Raw genomic sequence first — 26,684 nt, 5'->3', positions numbered from 1 at the left:
TTTATGTGGGATCAGACAACTGCCTGGATGTTTTTGTAAAAACATAGTTAAAAACATGTTTACAAAGTGCGTACCATCTTTTAAGAGGAAAGTAAATAAACTGGAATTGTGGTATTTTCATGAGTTATTGCAGTAGCTGCTGTGATGCTGATCAGCTCATGGTGCTGTTGGATTTAAGTACTAAAGATCAGGCAGCATCGTGTCTAGTGTTTATAGGATGCTGTGCTCTGTTTTGGGCTTCTGATCATCATTTTGGCATCATTACACAGGCTGTTTCTAACCCCATTGATGTGAACCGCCCTTTTACAGGTCTCAGTCACGTATAAAACATAGTGATTTATAATTATGTTGATTATGAGGAATTGTAAGCTTGTGTCATTGGTTAGGTTGTAAAGGCCTTTTAACTATATTTGTAAAAAAAAAATGTGGGCTTGTTTCTGCACTGTATGTTTATGATGCAGTGTATATTTTATGATGCTCCCCTCACATGATTTCAGTCATACTGAACATCCAGGTTTCTTTATTTCTCAGTCCAAGACGCCATGTCCACGCATCGTCAGTGCACCGTTGAGATTCACACAACTGCTCACTGTACACGCTGTGTCGCCCACAGTGAGTACTTCCCCTTGTTTCCAGATTCTTCCCACAGTTTACAACTGCAGTGATTTACATCCAGTTTGGGAACTCGCAGCTCATATGAAGTTGTAATATGGGACTGTTTGAAACAGTAAAGTACATTTGAATCAATGAAGAAACACAACATCTTATCCATGTAGTTGAGGTCATGTGGCATTTGGGTTATGGCAGCTGGGCCTGTTTTGCATTGTATTGACTCAGTAGCAGTGTTGCCACATAAACGATAATTATAGTATTTATACGATGAATTTAGGGGTACGATCTAATATAACATAGCTAATATACGATAGTTTTGACACTGCCGTTAACCATCTTGTGACTCAACCTGTTGCTGGGAGTGAAGGTTAAGCCTTTTGACGCTGCTGCAGTGTTCAAGTGATGTCGGACATCACAGTGTTGAAAAACACGTCAAAGAAAACACGCTACACGTGAAGTCTCTAGCTCCAAAAATTTATAAAATAATTGGTAATTGGTTTAGGTTATGTGTACATAAAATACTTTGTTTGCAAATGCACTAATTTTTAAGGATGTTTTAGTTCACATAATTTGGGTCAAAATACGATAATTTTAAAGGGACAGTGCGACACTTTGTCATTTCCCATTTGGCAACACTGCTCAGTAGGGTCAATATTAGGAACCTGCTCACACTTGTTCCTTAGCAGCTGGAAGTGAAACCACCCTGGATGGTTGGTGGTGTCAGTTGACAACCTGTCTATAGCCGAGATGATCTAATGTGGACACAATCGGGGCTTTGCTCATACTAAGCTTTAGAAAACCAAGCACCCAGATTCACCTGCAGCATCTTCCACACAACAGATAAGCAAACAAGCTAAGTCTGTCCTGTTGCTGCCTTTCTGTGCTTCAGATGACTGTTGCTCAGTGGCAGAGCGGAAGGTCTCAGCTTCAAACCCCCACCAGAGCACCAAGTGTGTCCTTGGTGTAAAACACCAGCTCCCTGGACCCACTGCCACTTGAATGCAGTAGACACATTTTGTTGTTACATTGTATGTGAGAATGAAGGATAATAAAGGATTCTTTCTTTCTCTCTGGTTACAGGGTTTACATCTCCAGCGGATCCTGTGAAAAACCTCTGGCACCAATGCTCAGCCCCTCCGAGTCTGGCAGCTCTGTTCATCAAGACTCCTCACGCCGCTCGTGGATCTGTTGGAGTTTTTACTTATGATGTGTACAACAAGTCTACAAAAACATATGATGGCAGAACAGCTGTGATGTTCTCTGTTCCCTATGACTATGGCTTGTACTATAACTGGTATGGAGTGGGAGTGTTCGGGGTGGACAGACAGTGTGGGCAACAACTGTTTGACCTGATGTACTATGGTTTGGAGACAAGCTTCGTCAGGGGTAAAGCTAACGGGCCCGGTCTGACTTACACAGACACCGATGTCACTGTCGGAGCCACCATGTCTGACAGTTCCCAACCTGTTTGAAGGTTCAGGTGTGTGACTCAAATGAAAGCTCGAACCTAAAGGAATCTAAGCGTAACTGCTGTCTGGTGCTGTAATTGTTTGGGTTAATATTTTAAAGAATGTGTATATGAATGAAGGGAAATTTAGATAAATGTACATAGTTAAGACCAAGTCCTTACAGCTCCTGTTTGGCAGCTTATTGAGGTGGAAGCGTTGTTCGTCAGTGGAGGTGGCGTCAGGGCGTTGTTTTTGTTTATTCCATGTTTTCATAAAAGTCTTTTAATGCATTTCTCTATTTCAAAAACATACACAGTCACTACTGTTTAAGGTTTTAATCAAACCTTTAGGTCTTAACATTATAACACTTTAGATAAAAGTGTTTATTGGAAGTTGACAGATAGTTTCATTTTACGAAGTCTGCACTCAGGTTGGCCTCTCCAATATCATTGAAATTCATCCAGATGCTGCTTCTTTCTCAGTTTTTGGTGATTTTTCTTCCCAACACAGCCACACGTGGAAAGGTTGTCTGCGTTAGAGGATGTGGTGCTGAATAGAGATGGGAAGTTCGATTCTTTTAACTGAACTCTCGAACAGTAAAGGGAGCTAATCATTTTGAGTCATTTGTTCATTTTGTTCATTTACAGCAGGTGGCACTGTGGACGTTGTAAAAATGGCTGCGGTTCTGAAACGCTATATACTGTAAACAACATGGTTTGCTTCAGCTAACAAATTATAATCACAAGATGCAATTCCAACCATGTGAAAACCTAGCAAATACACACCACATTGACGTGACTTATGTCCTGCATCTTGTTGTGAAAACTTTCCATAAAGAAGCTTGAGAGAGTTGTCTTTTGTGTAATTTTTTATGAATATAAGGAAAAATAAAAATAATGGAAAAAAGCTAATCAAAAACATGGATGTTGCTGTCACGTGACAAATTAACGAAGGAACGAATGATTCGCAAGGATCCGAATGAACAAATCAGAAAAGAACAGTAGTACTACTGTTAGAAAGAAGAAGCTTATGAATGTTGTCTTTTGTGTAATTTATTATAAATATAAGGAAAAATGAAAATAATGGGGAAAGCAAATCAAAAACATGGATGTTTATCGTGCACATTAACAAACCAAAAACCCGCTGGGGAGATCAGTGCACACACCACGAAGGTGTGATGCAAAGAGCCCACGATCCTCACGTTCCCTCTGTCCAACTGCGGTGGAACGTCTGTGTAGCCCAATCAGACTGCATGCACAATCTCATCCCTGTCACCGTGTGTGTGGAGCTGTTTACATTCTCACATCTGCGTTAGTGGAAGGAGCACTAAGTCTCAACAGACAGAGACACAACTCCCCGGCCTTGGGTTTGGGAGATAGAGTCCAGAGTCTATCAGGCAGAGACGACCATTGAACAATAGGTGAAATGTCAAATACATAAACAGATGTAAGACAAAACATGACATATTAATTGCAGAACAAAAGTCATAAATCATTTGACAACCACAAATGAAAACAAACTGGAGTGAAGCAACTCGCTACAGAACTGCGGTCAAATGAGCCGCTGTTTGCTTTTCCGAGATCAAATGAGCTGTTGATATATTCGAGGTGTACAGTAACTATTACTGAGAAGGGCGGGGGAGACTCAATAGTGAACAATGGAGATGATATTAGGATTAAAGTCTAAAGGAAGTGATTGTTGTCATAAGACTTTTTATGTCGTCTTGTGTTTTTTTTCTCCTCTCTGACTTTGTCTTTGGTGAAATATTAATTTATTGCTTTGATAAGATTCCCAGTCTTGTTAAACATTTGGTCTTGATTAGATATTGACCTGTGTCCATATTTATCCATGTTATGACAAACATCTGAGTCACTGTGGTTTATTATTTGGTCAGTTCAGGTCACATGATGTCACATTGTTGAACAACAAAACAAAACATGACTGATATTGTTTACAAACACGTTTTTGTTACTATTATTTCGAATAAAGGCAACTCCTTTTAGCTTTTTCCCGTCAGGCGTCGCCACAGCGAATGATTCTCATGATGATGTGGCAACTCCTCTCTGAGGGGATTGAACCTGCAACCCACAGGATCACGACGTGCTAACCACTGCAACGGCCGGGGGCCATTACTATAATTTAGAATGAGTTCTGAAAAAATACACCTGAATTAGAAAACAAACACACAAAACAAGAATCTACACGTTAAACACAAACAAACACCTGCATATTTACAGACTGATGCTGATTCTCGCTGATCCAGGACTCGTCCAGGCGCCTCTAGAAGGTTTCTTCAGGTCCGAGGCTTCATCTGAGGACGAGGGACATAAGTGTTAACAGAAGCAGGGATGGGGGACTTCCCCTCATCAAGGCTTCCATCAGTCCCAGCCTTTCTATCGCATGGTCTCACTTCCTCACTTTGGTGTTTTCACCCACAGACAAGCGTGAAAACAACAAAAACACTGACACGAAGAATCTACTAGAAACCTACAGTGAGGGTCACAGTCATCTCTATGACTTCAGGCTGTCTCAGTCTTAGTTTCACAGAAACAAGTGAAAGCAGATACAATGAAGGCGTAGATTCAGTATCAGCTGATTCAATAATGAGGTAAAGAGCAAAGTCCAACTCTGTGTGTGTGTGTGTGTGTGTGTGTGTGTGTGTGTGTGTGTGTGTGTGTGTGTGTGTGTGTGTGTGTGTGTGTGTTTGTTTTCTGTAACACAGCAGGAAAGGAAGTAGAATGGTTTGTTTTCTTGTTGGTCCGAATCCCCTGAATCATCCTCACACAAATTTAAAAAGCAAAGACATTTTTCAAATGTGCTTTTCAGCCATTTCTTGAATTAGGCTTATTGTAAAAACACAACTCATTCCAGATGTGGTGCATTGGAGCAGAAGAGACGACGCCAGCCGCTTCGCTCTCTGCTTCTGCTTTGTTCAGATCCACCGCTGCTGCTTTAAGACGTGACTGCACCCTGAACGTCTCCACACAATGAACAGTAACTTCACCAGGAAGCCTTTAACCCGGCTGGTTTTTATTTCAGGCTGTGCTGAAGTTGATGTGACAGATGTTTGCTGTCCGTCATCTGATCCCCAGGTTGATTTTAACTTAACTTCCACTGGTTCTACTCTGTCTGACTCAGACAACCAGATGATTTGACTAATGCTTCACTACTGACTCAGCAGAAATAGTCTCACTTGCTTCTTACCCGTCCCTGAGGAACTTCAGCTGAATCCTACTGAGTGTGTTAACTTTTATTCCTGTACTTACATTTGTGTTTATGTTTTGTCATTTTTTTATTTCTTGTTCTAATTGGGAGCTTGAAGCACCTGGTTAAGCTGTTTTAAACTTTATTTAAGAAGGTTGACATGAAGTGGGTTAATTTCTATCCAAACTCAAACAGCTTCTATTTTTCTAGAACAGTCACGTTTATTTTCTCTATGCAGCGTGTTGGACTCTGAAGGTCGAGTGGATTCAGTCTATTATCATTTCCACTGGTCGCTGGGACGCAGCATGAATAAAATGATGGCGTAATCACACGTCAGCTCTCACTCTTCACTGTCAATGCAGACGGGATGATTCAACCACACGAGGAGAAGCTTCGATCTGTGGGTGAAGTGGCACAACCTGGCTTCAGATGCTGCAGCAGAGACGACGCGAGCAGTAAAAGCTGAGTGTAAACAGGTGGAGGGACGCGGCTGCGTCAGTGGCTACAGGTAACAAAGCTAACGCAGGTAAATCAAAGGGGAAGGTGAGTCTGATGAGCAGGATGCAAAGCGTCACTCTATTCTGAAAGAAACAGAAATCTGATAACAAATAAAAATAACAAATTAAGTAATAATTAATAATGTTACATATTATTAAAACAGTAACAAGACATTTAAAGATATTTTTATACCTATGGCCTTAAAGACAGAACTTGTCCTGATTTTCTGCCTCATGTTTAGCCCAGTGTCTCATCGTTTATACACGCTGGACTTCCCTTCATTTGACCGAGAGTTACTGTATCACTTTATTGTGTTTTGAATTAGGGGAGCAGACTCTCAGCAAATGCTCTCACTCCTCTCTTTTGGGGGATTCCATGTTTTTTTCCGCATCTCGTCACAACAGACAGGTGTCGTGCCAAAAAGTGTTAAGGCGCTTATTTCGGTTTCAAATGGCCATAACTTATAAATATTATCCGCTACACGTTTTCTTGTGGACGTAGTGACGCCACACCTTTTAGAATTTGTGTAAACGACGGAAATAATCATCGTAATTCTCTTTACAGCAATCGTCGATCGTGACTGTTTAACTCTATGACATGACGCTAGGACTCAGATCTACGACCCAATATTGCTGCAACATGTTTGTTCTTCACATTTTGTGTCTGATTGAAACTGCACGAGTGACCACCGAGTTGTTTCACACCACTTTTAACTTCCTGTATGGGACCAGTTAAACCAGTAAGATGCTTTCATGTTGCCAAAACGTGATTATTAGAGCCAAAGTTTTTGGTCAGAAGCTCAGTTCTGCCTTGTTTTTTAATACACTGAGCTCTGCTTTGTTATATTTGCAGATGTGATACACCAAGACCAGTAGAACCAGTAGCATGTTGGTTTTATGTTGCCACAAAGTGATTCAAGCCAATATCTGTTTACTGAAAGCTTCTTTCTCCCTTATTTTAAGTTCATGGAGCTCTGCTGAATTATAATAATAGATTTAATCAGCATCCAGTACATCTAATCACTTTCTACACCTGTTTGAGACCAGTGAGAGACCTGGTCCATGATGGATGTCAGTTTAGCCAGGACCCTTCTCTCACCACCTCCTGCACCGTGTCCAGAGTGCAGCCCAGGACAGAGCTGGACTTGTTGATGATCCTGTCCAGTCTCTTCCTGTCCCTCACTGTGATGCTGCTGCCCCAGCAGGCCACACCGTACAGGATGGCTGATGCCACCACAGAGTCATAGAAGGTCTTCAGGAGTGGCCCCTTCACTCCAAAAGACCGCAGTCTCCTCAGCAGGTAGAGTCTGCTCTGACCCTTCCTGTATAGTTCATCCGTGTTATGATGACAATCCAGTTTATTGTTCAGATGCACTCCCAGGTACTTGTAAGAGTCCACTCTCCCAATGTCCCTTCCCTGGATGTGCATCGGTGGTATGACAGCAGGCTGCTGTCTGCGGAAATCCACCACCATCTCCTTCATTTTCCTTCAATTAATCAGGAGGTGGTTCCGCTGGCACCAGTCCACAAAGTTCTGAGTGAGTCCTCTGTACTCTGCATCGTCATCATCGGTGATCAGTCTGACGATCGCAGAGTCATCAGAGAACTTCTGCAGAACACAGCTGTCCGTGTTGTGTCTGAAGTCTGACGTGTAGAGGGTAAATAGAGGAAGGGGGCCAGTACAGTCCCCTGTGGGGCCCCCACACTGCAGGTCAGAGTGTCAGACACACAGTCCCTGGCTCTCACAGACTGAGGCCTGTTTGAGAGATAGTCCATAATCCCATCCGTCAGATGAAGGTCAACACCAGCCTCCTCCAGTTTGTGTTTTAGAAGCACCGGCTGGATGGTGTTGAAGGCACTGGAGAAGTCAAAGAACATGATCCTCACAGTGCTGCCGGGCTTCTCTAGGTGGGAAAGGGCTCGATGTAGGAGGAAGATGACGGCGTCGTCTACTCCTATGCCGTGTCGGTAGGCGAACTGCAGCGGGTCCAGGAAGGTTCCCACCGCAGAGCGGAGGTGACCCAGGACCAGTCTCTCCAGTGTCTTCATCGGGTGTTATGTCAGAGCCACTGGTCTGAAGCTGCTGGGGTCTTTGGCGTGCGGTGTCTTGGGCACTGGTACCACACAGGAGGTCTTCCAGAGCTGTGGTACCACCCTCAGCTTGAGGCTCAGGTTGAAGACATGCTCCATAACTCCACACAGTTCGCCTGCGCAGGACTTTAGGAGTCTGGAGCTGATGCCGTCTGGTCCAGCTGCTTTCCTGGCCTTGATCTTCCTGAGCTCACTTCTCACCTGGGTGCTGGAGAAGGATAGGGGTTGAGGGAGTGTCTCAGTGTGGTGTGAAGTGAGGGGGTGTGGTTGGGATGAGTCACCAGTCGTCAGGGCTGAGGGTAGAGGGCTTTGTGTAAAGGTGTGAAGGGCTGTGGGCTGGTAATCCAGTGGTATGAGGTGACAGAAGGGTTTGGAGGCAGCTGCTGGGAGGTGTGAGTGGGTGCTTGGTCAAACCTATTAAAGTGTGAGTTCAGCTCGTTGACCCAGCTCAGGTCCCCCTCAGCCTGTGGGTGTGGAGCTTTGAAGCCTTAGATGGTTTTCAGGCTCCTCCACACCTCACTGACATTGTTCTGCTGCAGCTGCTCCTCCATCTTCCTCCTGTAGCTGGACTTCCCCTCACAGATTTTCCTCCTCAGCTCCTTCTGCACCCTCCTCAGCTCCTCCCTGTCCCCTGGTTTAGGGGGATAGTAAGTTTGGCTGCGATAGTAAGTTGTGCGAGTCATTTGTGTTTCTAATTACTACCGAGCCTGTATGTCGTAGCCCAAGTAGACCTGTGAGTTTGGGTTATTGCAAGTTCTATCTAAGTCTAACATGTATGTTGTTGCTGTCTTCTCGTATGTGTTGCTTATCTAGTCAGCTAACTGTAAATATGATATTGTTTTTTTTACAGGCTGACGCATGCCAGCTACCGAAACGCAAGGAGGTTGTTTCTCAAACTGATGCCACTGCAGGCTGTGGACACACGGTACCTTGTAGAAGAGTTGTTGCTCACCTCAGGAGCAAAGGTATGTACATTTAACAGAAGTATAATCATTTGATGGCCAAGATTTTGGATTTCACATTTCAGTAGTTGTAGTATTCATAATCTGATTTTTATTATTGTCTATATATGTAATCTGTTAGCAGTTGGTCAACTTATTTTGATATTTTAGTCTGTTGACAGGTAATTTGTAATTCTAGTGTTATGATGCAGATTATGTGGAAAATGTGATAGAGACCTTCTTCAATAAAGTCCTGTTGGACCCAGGTGGTTATATGGAGGAGCCTATTAACCCTGTACCCTGTCCCACCTGCCCTCTGGGCAGACTTTTAACTACCTGACAGAAAGGAGGTCATTAATGTCATGCCAAGATTTAACAAACTAGCACTATAAACGCTAAGTTGAAAATGTGTTTGCTCCAAACACCATTAAACTGATCTAACTACCTCTATATATTGTTTACATTTGTGAAGGTTGTGAGATACAGTACATAGGAAATACTGGTCATTTCCTTAATCTGCTATTCTATTCTTTATACCTTCTAGAGTGGTGTCAAGGAAAACAGCTGCATCCTCCATCTGTACAGCAGCTGCACTGCTTCCTATGTCTTCCAACACGTGAAGACAAAAAAGATCCTCACATCTCCCCAGCCAACTGCCCATGACTGTACCTGTTCCACTCCAGAAACCATGCTTTCAACATAAATATGAATCCTACCCGTTAATTTTGTGGTCTGCAAATTGTGCTGTGAACTGTGACAGTAACTTATCCAGCATTATAGTGCTGGTGCATTGGTTGGTTTTGAGGGAAAACAGACAAATGTTTTATAATATTTGAACCTTTATTGAGGTATTGCCATTTTCATATTTAGGTATTTCACAGGTGGTCTAACTCCAACATAGGTGCCTTGTCCCTCAGGAAACACTGCCCTGAATCAGACCAGGGAAGTTGGGATGACAACTTGGACTCTTCACCCTAGAAGTCCCCATCACCAGCTGACAAGACTTCTAGGCTAGATACCTGCAACAACCTGAGATACACAAAGACATAGTACTGTCAAATTTAAAAAAAAAAACAATAAAAAACAAACCTTACTAAAAGAAATTAAAATTATATTAGGTCAATATGTATTTAAAACCAAAACTCAGTGTTCCCAGGTACATTATGATAAATCTGTAAATAGTAAAACGTTCTAAAATTCTTTACGAATTTCTAAGATACTGATTTATTCCATGCATGTGTAATTTCTGATATACTGTATATTAAATGTGTTCTGTAATGAATACACATTCAATCATACTGGCTCCAGTCCTGGACCATCAGCCATACATGAAAGTAGGTTTGGCAACTAGTTCAGGCGTCTTGAGGTAAGATTTATCGAAATTTTAATTTATTAATAAAAGTAATAAACACATGCAATATCTTGAAAGCAATAGTTGCTGTCACACCATGCCTCTGTAGGCATTCACCGTTTCCACATTGGCAAATACGGCAAAATATAAGCTGCAGCTGAAGATCCCATTATAGAAAAATTATTTTGACACAGCAGCAGAACGAGAAATAAAAAACATGTAAAAATGAGTTTATATTAGTTTATCGAGCTATGCTCCCAAACAGGCTGTAGTTGTGTTTTGAATATTCTGTTAATTAATTCAGGCTGCTTATTGGCAACCATTAGTTTAAGCATTAGCAGCCGCTAATCAAGTTGCGTATTGTATAAATCAATAAATTAAATCAAACGAGAATCTGCCAGTTAGACGTACCCTGCGCCACTCGAAGTGTAACCACTTCAACAGCCTCACATTCGACTTCAAATTTTCAAAGTCAAATTTTGGATGAAACATATGTTTGAACTCCACTACGAGGACGAGGTAGCCAGTTTCGCTGTTACAGTGGATTCAGTGACAGTGACTTTTGATTCCCACGGCGTCATGGCTATGCGCTTCCTCAAAGGGGTGTGGCGATCAACTTGGCTTGCGACACACGCCTAAAACAAAGCATAGTGGACGAGAGCTTAAAGAACAATTTAAAGTGCTTTTTGGCATGAAAAGTTACAGACATCATACTGACATCAAGGTCCAATTCTTTAGCAATGTGGAGCATGAAAAAAGCGTGTGCATGGACCTTTAAATATGTATTAGTTTCATAATGTCCTATTAACTAATTTAATAATGAACAACAACAATAATTAACAGTTCTAACATGAAGTGATTTTTTTATATATCACAGTTTTGTTGTCATCAGCTTTGAGACTACTGCACTGGGTGTGTTCATGACGGGAATGTACAGGATGATACAGCAGTATCAGCAGCATAGGATCTCTGCAAGTCAATTTCCCCCTCCCCAGCAAATTAACCCATGGAAACCACTGCAGCCAGTTTGTGCATATGCTCATATTTCATCCACTGCTTTAAGTAAAACATGTTCCAGTTTTGTTGTCATCAGTTTTGAGACTACTGCAATGGGTGTGTTTATGACGGGAATGTACAGGATGGTGCAGCAGTATGAGCAGCATAGGATCTCTGCAAGCCAATCCTCCCTTAGCAGATCTCACGCCTTCTTCATAAGAACAACCCACAGAAACCACTGCAGCCAGTTTGTGTAGCGCCTGACATCGTCCACTGCTGTAAGTAAAAAACGTTTTTCAAATCTTTATAATGTGGGGTCAGACAATTTTCTTACATTACTGAGATAAAAATTTAAAAATGTTTTACAAAGCCTGAAATACCATCTTTTAAAAGGAAAGTAAATAAACTGTAATAGTATTTATTTCTGATGGTGCTGTGTTTTTCAGACTAAAAATCCAATTTGCAATACATTTGTCAATTGGCAATTCAATATGCAACATCGTCGTTCAATTTGAAAATGCATTTTGCATTTGGTCAAGTAGGTCATGTAATTTGAAAATTCATTCATTCATTTTGCAATTCAATATTAAAAGTGGCAATTCAATACTCATTTACTCAGTTTTCAAGTATAAATAAAAACTGCATTTCGAATTGTCATGTTTTTTGTAGTTTTTATTCAAATAGCAATGCATTTTGCATTTGACAATTCCATCCATCCATTTTCTATATGCGGGGTCACAGGGGTGCTGGAGCCTAACCCAGCTGGCTATGGGCGAGAGGCAGGGTACACCCTGGACGGGTCGCCAGTCCATCGCAGGGCAACACATAGACAGACAACCATTCACACACACTCACACCTACGGGCAATGGAGAGAGTCCAATCAACCTAATGCACGTCTTTGGACTGTGGGAGGAAGCCGAAGAACCCGGAGAGAACCCACGCAAACACAGGGAGAACGTGCAAACTCCACACAGAAAGGCACCAGAACCTTCTTCTTCTTGACAATTCAATATGCTATTTGGTCATTTAATTAAAAAATGCATTTTGCAAATGATAATACAATATGCATTTTGAAAATGCATTCTGCAATTGGCAATTCAATATGGTATTTGGTCATTTAATTTGAAAATGCATTCTGTCTGTCTGCTGTCGTATTTGAATAAAGACACCTCTAAACCACAAGAAAATGAAAGGCAATTGAAGTCTTTATTTAAACGTTTAATTAATGAAACTGGGTATTGAATCAACACTTTATACAACACTTTATAATAATGCATTTCCATTTGAAGAATGCATTTTCAAAATGCCCTTTTAACTATATTTGTAAAAAAAAACAAGATATAAGTTATTTGATATGTCCAAGCTGGACCACAAATTCAGGCATGTTTCTGCACTCTATGTTTATGATGCACTGTGTATTTTATGACATTCCACTCACGGGATTTAAGTTATACAGAACATTGGAAAAACGGAATGCCTGCTGCCAGGTTTCTTCATTTCTCTGTCCACGTTCAAGACACCATGTCAACGCATCGTCAGTGCACCATTGAGATTCACAACAAGTGCTCCGGCTACACGCTGTGTAACCCACAGTGAGTACTTCACCTCGTTTACTGATTCTTCTAACAGTTTACAACTGCTGTGACTTACATCTAATATGGGAACTCGCAGCATAAGTTGTAATATGGAACTATTTGACACAATAAACTACATTTCAATTGATGAAGAAAAACAACATCTTAGCCATGTAGTTGAGGTCATGTGGCATTTGGGTTATGGCAGCTGGGCCTGTTTTGCATTGTATTGACTCAGTAGGGTCAATATTAGGAACCTGCTTACACTGGTTCCTTAGCCGCTGGAAGTGAAACCACCCTGGATGGTTGGTGGTGTCAGTTGACAACTTGTCTAGACTGTAGCTGAGAGATGATCTACTGTGCACACAAATGTGTTAGCTGGGCTTTGCTCATACTAAGCTTCAGAGCAGCATCTTCCACACAACAAATGAGCAAACAATCTAAGTCTGTCCAGTTGCTGCCTTTCTGTACTTCAGATGACTGCTGCTTCTCTGGTTACAGTGTTTTCACATCCAGCGGATCCTGTGGAGAACCTCTGGCACCAATGCTCAGCCCCTCCGAGTCTGGCAGCTCTGTTCATCAAGACTCCACACACCGCTTGTGGATCTGTTGGAGTTTTTACTTATGATCTGTACAACATGTCTACAAACAAACATGGTGGCAGAATAGCTGTGATGTTCTCTGTTCCATTCGACTACAACTTGTACTATAACTGGTATGGAGTGGGAGTGTTCGGGTTGGACAGACAGTGTGGGCAACAACTGTTTGATCAGATGTACTATGATTCGGAGACGAGCTTCGTCAGGGGTAAAGCTGACAGGCCCAGTTTGACTTACAAAGGCACTGATGTCACCGTCAAAGCCACCATGTCTGACAGTTCCCAACCTGTCATAAAGGTTCAGGTGTGTGACAACTGAAATTAAGAAAAAGAAAGGCTACAGTATATACAGTTACAAAATAAACACATATTAACAAAACTATTATATACACATTTGTATTGTACAATGAAATCAGATTCTAATTAATAATAATCTTATCAGTAACAATTATCAGCTTTTCTAATAACAGAAGGTTATTATCACTTTGCTTTACAGTTTATATTTGTGTGTCTCACTAAGCTGTAGGTTCAGTTACCTTCTCCAAGTATAGTTTAGTTATCTTCTGTGACTGTGTTTAGAGACTTGTTTGAATTGAATTTGAGAAACTGATCAAATCAAACCTTTAAACATAAACAAACAACAGAAACATAAATGCATGTGGAAGTAAAAACACATTTCCTGAATATTTATGTAATGGAAAAAAATTAACTTTGACAAAACATGATCTGAGTCATTAGACAATAATTGATTTGTTATGGTGTCATAACCATATTCAAATGTGGAAAGACATTCAAACTGCCCAAACAGACAAAAGGTGCTGTGGCTGTTTAGTTAAATCAAAAATATGAAGCAGTGATTTCGTTTTAATGACTGTAAAATGATTATGGTGATATAATAAATAATTATAAAATTCAAATAACAATACAGTGAATGCTTTGCAGCAATGTGATAACTGACCTTTTTACCGCTTTCAACTGAATCTTTGACTAAAAAAGGTGCTTCATTTATAGGATCCCTTGTGTTCCAGATTTAGGGCTGAGCTCTGACAGGAGCTAACGTTGGTTATTTACCAGCATCTCCAGTGTCTCAGCTGTTGACGTGGACGGATCAGCCTCAACGTCACATCCAGCTGCTGACAAGCGTCAGTGTATCAGTCCATCACACTGTGGAGCTGTTCACATCCATGACTGTGCAACACGTTAACACCACCAACACTAACGGGGGGTGTTCCAGAAAGCGGGTAATGTGACATACCAAGGTAAGTTTGAGGGTGTGTTAGTGATTAAACTCAGCTTTCGTTTCCAAAAACGGAGGTAACTTTTCTGTTTGGAACCATAGCAACTTAATCTCTGAACATAACCTGCTCCAGATCAGGTTATGTTTTGGGGTAAGTTCATTCTGAAGGTTACTGAGCAGGAAGTGTCCGTTTGATGAAGAGCCCGTGGACGTGGAGGCACAGCTTATTATATGTTTTTCCACCGTGAGAGGATCATAAAGCCACGTATCGATGTTTTGTCATATCCTGATGATTATTTGAAGGAGTGTTATGGTTTTTCTAAAGAATCGTTAATGTATTTAACGAACCATTTGAAACATTTCATCTCAAACCTAACAAACGCAGGTCTGCATTTACCATAGAAAGCATTCTGTGCGTAGCTCTTTGTTTTTTGCATCAGGACATTTTTGAGTGGCAGGTTTGTCCTTTCTATGATAATCTATGGCACATATTTTAATACGTACACCTCGGACGTACTGCACACACACACTTTCCGTATTTCTTCATTACTTTCCATTTCAGAGTTTCCAAACGTGATTGGGTGCATCGATGGCACCCACATTCCTATTAAAGCTCCTTCAGTCAATGAGGGAGACAATGTTAATAAAAAGTCATTTCACAGTATCAATGTGCAGGTAACTATTATTTCCTGTTCAGAATCTTTTGGTTTAAAGACCATTAAACTCATTACTGTTTCCATTAATTAGGTAATATTTGATGCAACCCATCTAATCATCCCATGTTGAAGCCAAATGATCAGGGTCAGTGCATGATTCCAAAATCTTCAGGGAGGCATCACTATGCCACACGTTTCAACAGGGTATGTTGTAATTTACATAAGTTCTTGTTTTTACTGTATAGTTTTATTGTTTACACACTTCAATCATTACAGGACACTACATTGGCTACTTGCTGGAGGACAGAGGGTTCCCTTGTCTGCGCTATTTAATGACACCCTATCCTGAACCTGAACCTGGACCACAGACACGGTTCAACCGGGCCACAGCAGAACACAGGCCAAGGTGGAGACGACCACAGGCGTCCTGAAGGCGAGGTTCCAGTGTCTACGTGGCCTCAGGGTCAGTCCAGAGAGGGCATGTGACATTATAGTGGCTTGTGTTGTCTTCACAACATTGCCACAATACGAGCAGAGCCACCCTCCTTGTCCTGCTGAAGAGGACCAAGAGGATCCAGTAGTGAACCAAGTAGACCACAGAGATGGAAGACTCAAGACAGATGATTTGTCAGAATCATTTTTTTAAGGTTTTTAAAAAAAATCAGTGACAGAGATAGTAGGTGATTTACAGTCCTAAAATAATCATATACTGTAGGTTAGCACTACTGTGGTAAAACATACATTTCACTAAATTACTTGGGTGGTGGGAGGTGGTGTGGGATGAAGTGCCCCCAGGAATGCCCTCAACCACTGGTCGCCCTTTATTCAGGGACAGAGCCAGCTCCTCAGATGGGGTGAGGGGAGGTGGTGGTGCCCCCCCCCCACCTGTCTGCAGAGCCTCTGCCTTCTGTCTATTAGCTACATCACAGAAAGAATACATTAAAACACGTTTAATACATAGATCCTGTAATTGTGTAATCAAATTTTACCTTTTTGTAGGATGCTTTTCTGTTTCATTTTGACTTGGGACAGAGTTCTTCTTGCTCCAGAAGGATTACACCTTATTAAACAAGAATATTACCATTACAAATATTATTCTAATCTTATGAAAATGATAATACAAACGATGTGGAAGTTATGTTTAATTCGCCATTTCAATAAAAGGAGGAGAGGGCAACATTATGTTATTAATTACATGAACTCACGCATTTACTCTGTCGGTTATTTTTTGCCAAGCAAATTCCTGTTCCTTCGCTGATGCAGCTGTGTTACTTTTTCTAATAATAATCGGCTTGAATTCCTCGTACGCCAGCATTAAGAGCTCCAACTCCACCTCTGTAAAATACGCTGCCCTTTTCGTGTCACTTTTTTCCATGGTGAAATCCGCGATCCATTGACAGTGTCTTTATATACACGCCGTGCACGTGCGTTAAGTGTGAGTCACCGACAGGAAGTAGATCAACCTAACTCCTCTCAGGTGTTTTAGAAGCGACATTCTCAGGGTTCGCAGGTTCTGGGTTAATCAGAGGGTTCAGGGTTTAGCAGGAGGTTCATCAAGCCTGTTTTGTGTATCACATCCCAGGTGTGTACTGTAAGTTACATTGCCTTCCATCAATGGCACTTAAATTATACTTAAAGATAAATCACCACTACAGTAAACATCTTTCCTTCCCATTCAAGTCATTCCTTGCATGAATAGTGTTTCTGAAAAGCTTAAAAGGATTTTTGGAAACTAACACATACCTGTTTCTTTTAAATCTACTAATACTTAGACAGAAAGTCGTTCATCCCAAGCATCAGACACCGAAACATAAGAGGAGTAACATAGTTTATGCTGAGAGCAAACAGCCTCTACACAGATACAAAAGAGTCTTCAAACAATGAATATAACAACTAAGTGCACATTATCACAGCAAATGTAGATAAAGTATAGATGCATGTTAGAGGCTGGTAGGACAGTAATCATAGTAAATTCAGTGTAAGAACAGAAAGGACGAGAAGGGGAAACAGGTGACGTGTTCCATCTGCTCTGTGTGTAAAACAATTTAAAAACACGTTATGTTCACAACAAGCAACAACTCAAAGGTCCAGGTTTACATTTAGTGGTGTAGCGACACAGATGCAAAAGGTCTGGATCTTTCCTCAGTCATCACTCAGATGTGAGAGGCTTCAGATGCTCAAAGGCTGATGGCAGCGTTCACATCAGTGTTTACATCATGGCTACGTTCTCAGGAGCCTCTCGCTTTGTCCCTGCTTGATTTTGTCGACGGTTTCCTACACAAGACAAACAAAAAATTAGTTTAGCTTTGGATGAATGTAAAGTTTAGGACAGAGTTGATTTGGAAAACGAAGGAGACAAAGTTTGTCCTTGTAAATAAACACAAAACTAAGTGAGGATGAAAAGATTTTGCAGGAATTGATGTAACTTACTTTGACATTTTCAGCAAACTAAACCTGCTACAACACCAATCAGGATAACAACGGCAGGGACGGTGAGACCAGCAGTAAGAGCAGTGGTCTTACCTGAAATGACGGATGGATGGAATGAACACATGGATTAGATTAGATGAAATTAATTATCACCATAACCCCTAACCCTAACAGTGCTCATAACAAGAGTAAACTATAACTATGTAGATCTAAAGGTTAAAAAAAAGGTTAAAAAAAAAAAACAGTTTTCCTGTTCAGGTTTCAGATCAGGTGGAGCTGCAGGTGAATAGGTCATTTGAGTTGGAGCGATGCAGACAGAGACGGTGGAGGCAGAACAGCATTGTCTGCATGTTTATCAATTAGAGCAGCTCGTTTCATTCAGCAGGTCTGAGATCAGCTGTTCTGCACGTCTTCTGGTTTCAGGCTCATAGAAAGCAGTGAGTTTGCTTCTGTCTCCATGGCTCCATGTTGAAGAGTGCTGGATTTACAGACTGTGATGATGATGTTAATATGTGGATGTGAAACACAAATGAATGAAACTCATTCACTTACTGTCATCAGCATCTCTTCCTTTTTTATCCTTTGAATCTGTTGAAAACATGTTTACAGTTAGAATTGGGCCTAAATTCTAATTATTTCAAATATTGGATTAGTGTTCATTTGTCTGGACTCACCAACGAACAGCTCAACGTTGCCTTTCTTTTCCTTTTGTTGTTTGCGAACACAACAGGTGTATTCTCCTGCATCTGTCAGAGTCACGTTGATCAGTTTTAGTGAAATGTTTCCTTTGTGCATCTCATTGTGGAAGAGAGAAGTTCTGCCTTTAAACTGATCATTCTGAATATCTGTGTTGTCTTCTTGACTTTTATACTTGTGCACAACTGCTCTGTTGCGTGTCGTCCACTCCACAGTCAGAGTTGTGACATCAACCGGAGGCTCCATGTGACACTGCAGAATGACGTCATCACCAACCACTGCTCGAACTGGTTGATTAGATCCAATGACCTCTGACACTGCAGAGACAAACATGGGTTTAATTACTGTTCTGTTCCAGACGTCTCTGTTCCAACATAAAGCGTGTGACTCACCAACACTGAGCTGCACAGACGCTTCCTGCTGCACTGAGGGAAGGGAACATCTGTATGTTCCTGCATCAGACTGAGTCACTTTGAACAGTTTCAGGGAGACGTCTCCATTAGGCAGCTGATCCACAAACAGACTTGTGCGATTTTTATAGTCTGGATTTTGAAGCTCATGTAAAAAGCGTCCGTCCTGGTGAACATGGATGAATTCTGGCTCCAGATCAGGTCTGGTCCACTCCACCCTCATGGACTCAGCACTCAGTGGAGGTTGAAGACGACACGGTAGGATGACGTCATCACCAGGCCAGACGATGTTTGGAGTAGAACAATTCAGAAAACTGGATCCTGCAAAAAAAGAACAATAGAAAATGAGCTGCTGCAAGATGAATATAACTTTTATCAACTTTTAAGTATGATGTTGTTACACAGAGTGTAGTCAAATATTAATGAGTTTTGTTTCTCATTCTGTTTGTGAGATCTCATCACTGTCACATCACATCAAATCAAGCTGCTGACTGTAAAGCTGAGCAACATTAAAAAGTTGACAAAGATTGAAAAGTTGACCCAAGGACACCATTAAGGATCACAAAAACTCTGACTAAGCTGATAAGAGACTAATCTAATAAAAGGTAACAGGTAAGAAATCACAGCACATTATAAAACACACTATATGTATCAGGAGGTTGACCTGTCAATCAATCAGTTTCTGAGCGCAGTCACTCATCTACTGCAGCTGCGCTGTTGTCATGGAGACAAAAGGCGGGAAAATCAGGCTCATTCTGCTCTATGGAAGCAGAGTTTCAGCCCTTATGAACAAACCTCTTCCAACAAAACCCTAATAGTTGTTGCAAAAATATGTTCACTTTATAATTCCCAAAACTTTAATGATTGGACCAAAGATTGTAGCCACAGTCGCGATTTCAAAATGTGTCTCTTTCTGCGTTTCTCCCAAACGTCTGCCAAATGTTATCATTAGAGTCTATGGGTAAAATTTAGGATCTGTCTGAGCTTTGATGCCGATAGCAACTAACGCATAGATCTGAGGGCTTCGCCAGACACCATTAGAAAGGAGACAAGTACGACTGAATCCGTGTTACGGCCCTGGGCACGGCAGTTCGACCAGCTCAGCCTGGTCTCTGGCTCCATCTAGTGGCTCTATGAGGCATTGCAGTGTCAATTTTTAAACCCTTGGCAGTAATATGAATGTATAAATTGTTAGATGTGTACAAATAAAAGTTTTGTTCAAAGTAATCACTTTCATAGGTATAAAAAAAGAAAGAGTTTTTTACAGTAGAAAAATCATATCTCGTATGACTTTTTTCTACCAAGAACCTTTGTAATTTTGTTCTGCTTTGTGCTGTAATAATTATTTATGTGCTGAGATGATGTTAAAAGAATGTCCTATGATTCTATAAAAGGTGAAGTTAGAGTTTTTCTTATCTGTGTTGTTTTCCAAACAACATTCATAAACCTTTCACCAGTAACACAGTATTTTTTACACTGCATATCAAATCTCACAAGTGCCCTCTACATTATGACAGCAAATGCATTCAAATAGTCCTTATGGTTACAGAGATATGGTCAAATTGTGGTTTTTTTTGTCCAAGAATTACAACTTTAAGATGAAGGGAGAGCAGCAACTAAGAGAGAAGCACATTCTTCTGGAGCCTCAGGAGAATAAACACTTAAAGAAATGGAACTCAAGCAGCAGCTGAACCCTGTCTGATTGTTTGACCAGCAAAAAACAGTTGGAGCACGTTTCCTTCTTGTGATGCTGCCTCCTCTGAGCCAGCATAGCCACATTATGGGATTTAAGTAAAAAACAGTCCTTCTGTTTTTTAAAATGAGAACTCAGAGCCTCTAGTTATCAGATAGCGTCATGGAAATGATGGATCCACTGGATGAGGATCAGTTATTGATCATCTGATTTAAACTACACAGATCACTTAAAGAAACATAATGAGAATGTAGACAAAGGCGGTATATGGCAACAAATTAAACATCAAAACAACCAAATCCCCAAATAAATACGTAACAAAATGTACGTTTTTACTTTTAAATATGCTTAATTTACTTTATATATTTAGTTTTACACCGACAGTGATTGACTGCTGTCAAATGAGCCGTCGTTCGTTCATCCTTCGTTCAGCCAGCCGCGCTTCAAAAACGTCTTGCGCCCGTATTACGTGTTATACAGCACGCAACTTCCTCTTTTCATAAGGAGACGTCTGGTCTGTTCAAAATATGGAAAACTACGAACTACTTTCATACTGTAATACTGTATGGGCCTTATAGTCAACTTTGATGATAATTAACTTGACTTTGGTACATAGTTCCAGACCCAGACCAATTTCTACTTGTTCTACTACAGGTGTACTATCACCATACAAAGATCTGAGTACTTTTACTGTATAGTTTAGGATTTTAGTAGTACCATGTCATGCTGTAATATAGCGCTTACAGTCAAACAGAAAACTAAAAAGTACTGCACTACAAACGGTGTAGTGTGTAACTTTCTTTTTTATTGTTTTAAGTCTGTATTGTGAGAAGAGAATAATTACATTAAATCTTACACTGAATATGTGGTTATATACATTTTGTATTTACATTTTAGTGTTCAACACTAAATATTACAATATGCAAGAACAGAGACGGCAATAACTATGATAAAACAAACTCCAGACATGGTAAATGGTTTGATTAGAAAAAATAACGATTTCATTCAGATGCTATAAAATGGTCATTCCTGTGCCCTTTTACATATACAGTGTGATGACTGTCGCAGGTGGTTTCATGCACAGTGCTTACAAATAGATAAAAACACACTTAAGAAAGCAACAACTGAAGACTGGAATTGCTTTCTTTGTAAATAATTCCAAAACCATAAAACAGTTACAGGATATATCCTATTTTTCTTATAGTTTTGTTCATTTTGGTATAAAACTGTATTTATATGTCCATCCATCCATTTTCAACCGCTTCATCTGGGGCCGGGTCGCAGGGGCAACCGTCTAGGCAAACTCCAAACTTCCCTTCTCCGGACACTTCCTCCAGTTCTACCGGTGGGACCCCAAGACATTCCCAGCCCAGCCGAGAGACATAGTCCCCCCAGCATGTCCGGGGTATCCTAGCAGTGGGATATGCCTGGAACACCTCCCCAGGGAGGCGTCCAGGAGGCATCTGATGTCTGAGCCAGCTCAGCTCCTCTCGATGTGGAGGAGTAGCGATTTGACCCAAGGTGGAGCAAGCAAACCACATTTTTCTGGTCGAGAACCATGGCCTCAGACTTGGAAGAGCTGATTCTCATCCAAGCTGCTTCACACTCAGCTTTGAGGATTGAAGAGATCCTCAAGATACTTCTTCTACCGTTTGATAACACCCTCAGTCGAGGTCACATCTCCCCACCTCCACTGAAAACCACCACGACAGGCACCGGAGACCTTAAAGATCCTTCTGACAGAGGGTTCAGCCAGACGTTCCCAGCAGACCCTCATGATACGTTTGAGCCTGCCAAGTGGTTCCAGCCTTCTTCCCTGCCAGCGGATCCTACTCACCACCAGGTGGTGATCAGTTGACAGCTCAGCTCCTCTCTTAACCCGAGTGTCCAAAACTTATGGCTGAAGGTCAGGTGACACGACTACAGAGTTTATCATCGACCTCCAGCCTAGGTTGTTCTGGTGCACTGATGGACCCCCTCATGTTCAAACATGGAAGTCCAATAACATAACACCACTCGGGTTCGGATCAGGAAGGCTGATTCTCCCAATCACGCCTCTCCAGGTGTCACGTGAGTGTTGAAATCCCCCAGAAGAATGATGGGATCCCAGTTGGAGCGCTTTGCAACACTCCCTCCAGAAACCCCAAGAAGGCCAGGTAGTTCACACTGCCATTCGGCCCATAACAGTGAGTGACCTATCTGAACTATGCACCAAAGTCAAGTTATTAATTATCAAAATTTACTGTATTACAGTATGACATGGTAGTTTTAAATACTAATAAATCCTAAACTATACAGTAAAACTACACAGATCTTTGTGTGGTGATAGTACACCTCTAGTAGAACAAGTAAAAAGTGGACTGAGCCTGGAACTATGCACCAAAGTTAAGTTATTAATTATAAAAATTTTACAGAATGACATGGTAATTTTTAATTACTAATAAATGCTTAATTTTACAGTAAAAGTACACAGATCTTTATTAGGCGAACGTTTTTTTATATATGCAATATTTCGTTTCGTAGTTTTCATATTTTGAACAGACCAGACGTGTCGCTATGAAGAGAGGAAGTCGTGAAGAGCGTGTCTTGTGCTCTGCTGTAAAGCGCGTAATACGGGCGCAAGACGTTTTTGAAGCGCGGCTGGCTGAACGACGGATGAACGAACGACGCGATTTCAGTCTCATCATAAACTGAAAATTACCGGAACACCACAGACGCGCTACATTCTTCCTCATCGGGTGTCGACAAGGTCGTAACATCGCTGCATTCCTAATGAAGCAGGATGCACAGAAAACGTAGCTTTGTTGGCAGGTGATTCTGTAAGTGACCCGACGGTGGCGAGCTGACTGACCTGTCATTCCTTTAGCAAACGCCATGAGTCGTAACGTTATCGACAGTTGTCAGCACTGAGACGGGCTAAATAAAAAAATGTTACGTTGATTAATGTTAACAATGTGGTTCTCATTGTGTGTCAAAACACGACCGCAATCCTTCAAGAGTTACAAATATTTGCCGATTTGTTGCGCTTCAAATGCTCTTGGGCGTTTTATTGTGAAGGTCTGTCGACTGGCCCCGCCCCCGGTTTCCTTTTTTCTTATTTTGAAAGTAGAGAAAAGAAGAATCAGTATATCGCAAATGTGTTTTACCGATTTACGGAAACGAAACACAGCATAAAAAGACGTTGTTCAATTTTCATTTTACACATGAATAATGAATTGCACTTCATGCACGGACCAGTCACCGACGGAGCTAAGCTTATTTACAGTCGACTGAAAGTACTTTAAATACGTCAGGCGCTAACGAGTCTGACGCTTTAACTCACCTGAAACTTGCGCCACCGCACTGATAGATAAAAGTGCCAGCAAATGCATCAAAGCTTTATAAATAAAAACAATAAAGTCCCATTTTAGTTCCATAAAGAGTAAAGGGCGTTGCCTGTTCTTGTCAAACCAACAAGGAAAAAATGTTTCAACTGAACGGCAGGTTTACTTTCGCTTTCTCTTCGGCCTTTCAACATTTCCCATGTTAACTGCAACCTCGACCTTTTGAAGCGTAAGCGTCGCGCAGAATGTGGTGTTAAACGAGTATCAAATCACGTGACCAATGCGCGTGAGAGGCGTCGGCACGTCACATGTCACGTCGACGTGCCTATACGCAGTTTAAATGGGCTGGTTGTTTCAAAATGTCAAAGCTTTATAAACATGGCAAACGGATTTAACCCTCATGCCCTAAGTTATTATGGGTGTTATATCATATATTTTATTATTTTGTGGCAGAAGATAACATGATATAATGTTCGAAGTATTGATTTACAAATACACTTTACATTATATACACACCATAAAATTACACACATCTACAAGACTCAAATACCACAAATTAATTATGATTCCATCAATAAATAAAGTATGTCGGGCGTGAATAAATAAACGTCAGATATCGGACATCGTTCATTTCCTTGTTTATCAGTCCACACAGCCCCGTAACTAAGCCACAGCTGTCACGTGGCTGTGACACAACGATCTGTAAAAATCCGTATGAAGGAATCTCGAATGTACTGGAAACTTGCCAGACATAATAATGAAAGTGAAACTGTAATTTCTTTATGTTCATTAGCTGCTGCTATAGACTAGGTTGTTTCTGCATTTGGGTCCTCCTCCACTTTGTCACCCGCTCTGGCCACCACCTATTGACTAGCTGACAGGTTCCCTCACCATGGTGGGTTAAGCAGCAAATACAAATAAAGTCTGTAGACGGAACAGAGCAGAAAAGGTGTGACTTCTGCTTTCTGTTTATTCAGGTGCTAGAATTAGTCTGTTAAACTGTTATTGTATCAAAGTGCTGTTTTTGTGTTGTAAGGTTCAGTCCTTCAGCCACAAGAGGTGCTCTGATTTCTGTCTTGTCTGGGGTCACTTCCTGTTTCCTATGCATTATTAATTTACTAGCATTCAAACATATACATTGCAGACTTATTAATAATGAACAATATGTAGTTCGGTGGTGCGGTGGGTAGCACTGTCGCTTCAAAGCAAGAAGGTTCTGGGTTCGATTCCCGGAGGCGGCCTTGATGCCTTACTGTGTGGAGTTTGCACGTTCTCCCCGTGTTTGCGTGGGTTCTCTCCGGGTTCTCCGGCTTCCTCCCACAGTCCAAAGACGTGCATTAGGTTGATTGGCTTCTCTCCATTGCCCGAGTGTGTGAGTGAATGGTTGTCTGTCTATGTGTTGCCCTGCGATGGACTGGCGACCCGTCCAGGGTGTACCCTGCCTCTCGCCCATAGCCAGCTGGGATAGGCTCCAGCACCCCCGTGACCCCGCACTAGGGAGTAAGCGGTTCAGAAAATGGATGGATGGATGTAGTTCCATAAACAGTATGATAGCATGTACAGGGCTGCGCCTCCTTTGACCTGAAGAGTTGCGCTGCCACGTCTAACATGAAGTGGAGCTTTTGTTCCAGTTTTGTTTTAATCTGAGACTACAGCACTGGGTGGGTTCAACAGGGGAATGTCCAGGATGATGAAGCAGAATGAGCAGGGGAGGATCTCTGCAAGCCAATGGCCCCAGCAGATCTCACGTCCCCCTTTATAAGATGGACACCACTGCAGCCAGTTTGTGCAACGCTCGACTTCATCCACTGCTGTAATTAAAACACATTTTTTAATCTCTATGTGGGATCCGACAATTGCCTGGATGTTTTTATAAATTGTAATTGTAGTATTTTTATGAGTTATTGCAGTAGCTGCTGTGATGCTGATCAGCTCATGGTGCTGTTAGATTTAAGTACTAAAGATCAGGCAGCACTGTGTCTAGTGTTTATAGGATGCTGTGCTCTGTTTTGGGCTTCTGATCATCATTTTGGCATCATTACACAGGCTGTTTCTAACCCCACTGATGTGAACCTGTAGCCCTTTTACAGGTCTCAGCCACGTATAAAACATAGTGATTAATAATTATGTTGATTCTGATGAATTGTAAGCTTGTATCATTGGTTAGTTTGAAAAGCCCTTTTAACTATATTTGTAAAAAAAAAAACATGATCTAAATAATTTAATATATCCAAGAACACAATTTTGGGCTTGTTTCTGCACTGTATGTTTATGTCACCAACCGACGATGGAGGAAGGACCCAAATGCACAGCGTTGACTTGAGTATAATAGAGAAGGTTTAATAGTAAGGTCAGGCAGGCAGAGGTCATACACGGTGGAGTAGCAATCAGGATCCGACAAGGAGCAGGCAGAGACGTGGTCAAGGTACAAGCAGAGGTCGACTTACAGTACAGGACGGTCATAGGCTAGGCAAGAGCAGGGTCGAGGACAAAACACGGTCAGTAACACAAGGCACGAGATCAAGGAATGCTGGAATGCTAGTGATGAATCAACGTAGACAATCTGGCAGGAAACTAAGGCAAGAGGTGGGGCTTAAGTACTGGGTGACTGGTTACTGAATGACATACAGGTGGAGATAACTAGGACAGGAAGTAGAGCTGGGTTGACAGGATGAGGACTAGTTTGGGAACTCGCAGCTCATATGAAGTTGTAATTTGGGACTGTTTGAAACAGTAAAGTACATTTGAGTCAATGAAGAAACAAAACATCTTTTCCATGTAGTTGAGGTCATGTGGCATTTGGGTTATGGCAGCTGAGCCTGTTTTGCATTGTATTGACACAGTAGCAGTGTTGCCACATAAACGATAATTACAGTATTTATACGATGAATTTTGGGGTCTGTACAATCTAATATAACATAGCTAA

General features: G+C 41.4%; 1 protein-coding gene and 1 pseudogene across 2 annotated transcripts in view; one reads left to right on the top strand and one right to left on the bottom strand.

Moving 5' to 3' along the window:
• The window catches only part of LOC114869085 (butyrophilin-like protein 8), a 98,402-nt gene extending 74,347 nt beyond the window's left edge, over positions 1-24,055 (bottom strand). Inside the window, exons 1-6 of one of the 2 annotated variants that reach the window (XM_029172940.3) lie at positions 23,758-24,041; positions 18,725-19,063; positions 18,311-18,649; positions 18,189-18,224; positions 17,637-17,729; positions 17,018-17,480 (exon numbers count right to left, since the gene is read on the bottom strand). In XM_029172940.3, coding sequence (XP_029028773.1) covers positions 17,647-17,729; positions 18,189-18,224; positions 18,311-18,649; positions 18,725-19,063; positions 23,758-23,851 — 891 coding nt within the window. In that variant the 5' untranslated portion in view covers positions 23,852-24,041 and the 3' untranslated portion in view covers positions 17,018-17,480; positions 17,637-17,646. Of the gene's footprint in view, positions 1-17,017; positions 17,481-17,636; positions 17,730-18,188; positions 18,225-18,310; positions 18,650-18,724; positions 19,064-23,757 lie in introns of those variants that run through there. The other variant, XM_055513896.1, reaches the window with a different exon arrangement.
• LOC114869493 (DELTA-sagatoxin-Srs1a-like) lies at positions 12,615-13,635 on the top strand (annotated as a pseudogene).
• Positions 24,056-26,684: the final 2,629 nt, after the last annotated feature.

Source organism: Betta splendens, chromosome 2 (genome assembly GCF_900634795.4).
Source record: "Betta splendens chromosome 2, fBetSpl5.4, whole genome shotgun sequence".
NCBI lineage: Eukaryota > Metazoa > Chordata > Actinopteri > Anabantiformes > Osphronemidae > Betta > Betta splendens.
This window is presented reverse-complemented; position numbering and strand designations above follow the sequence as displayed.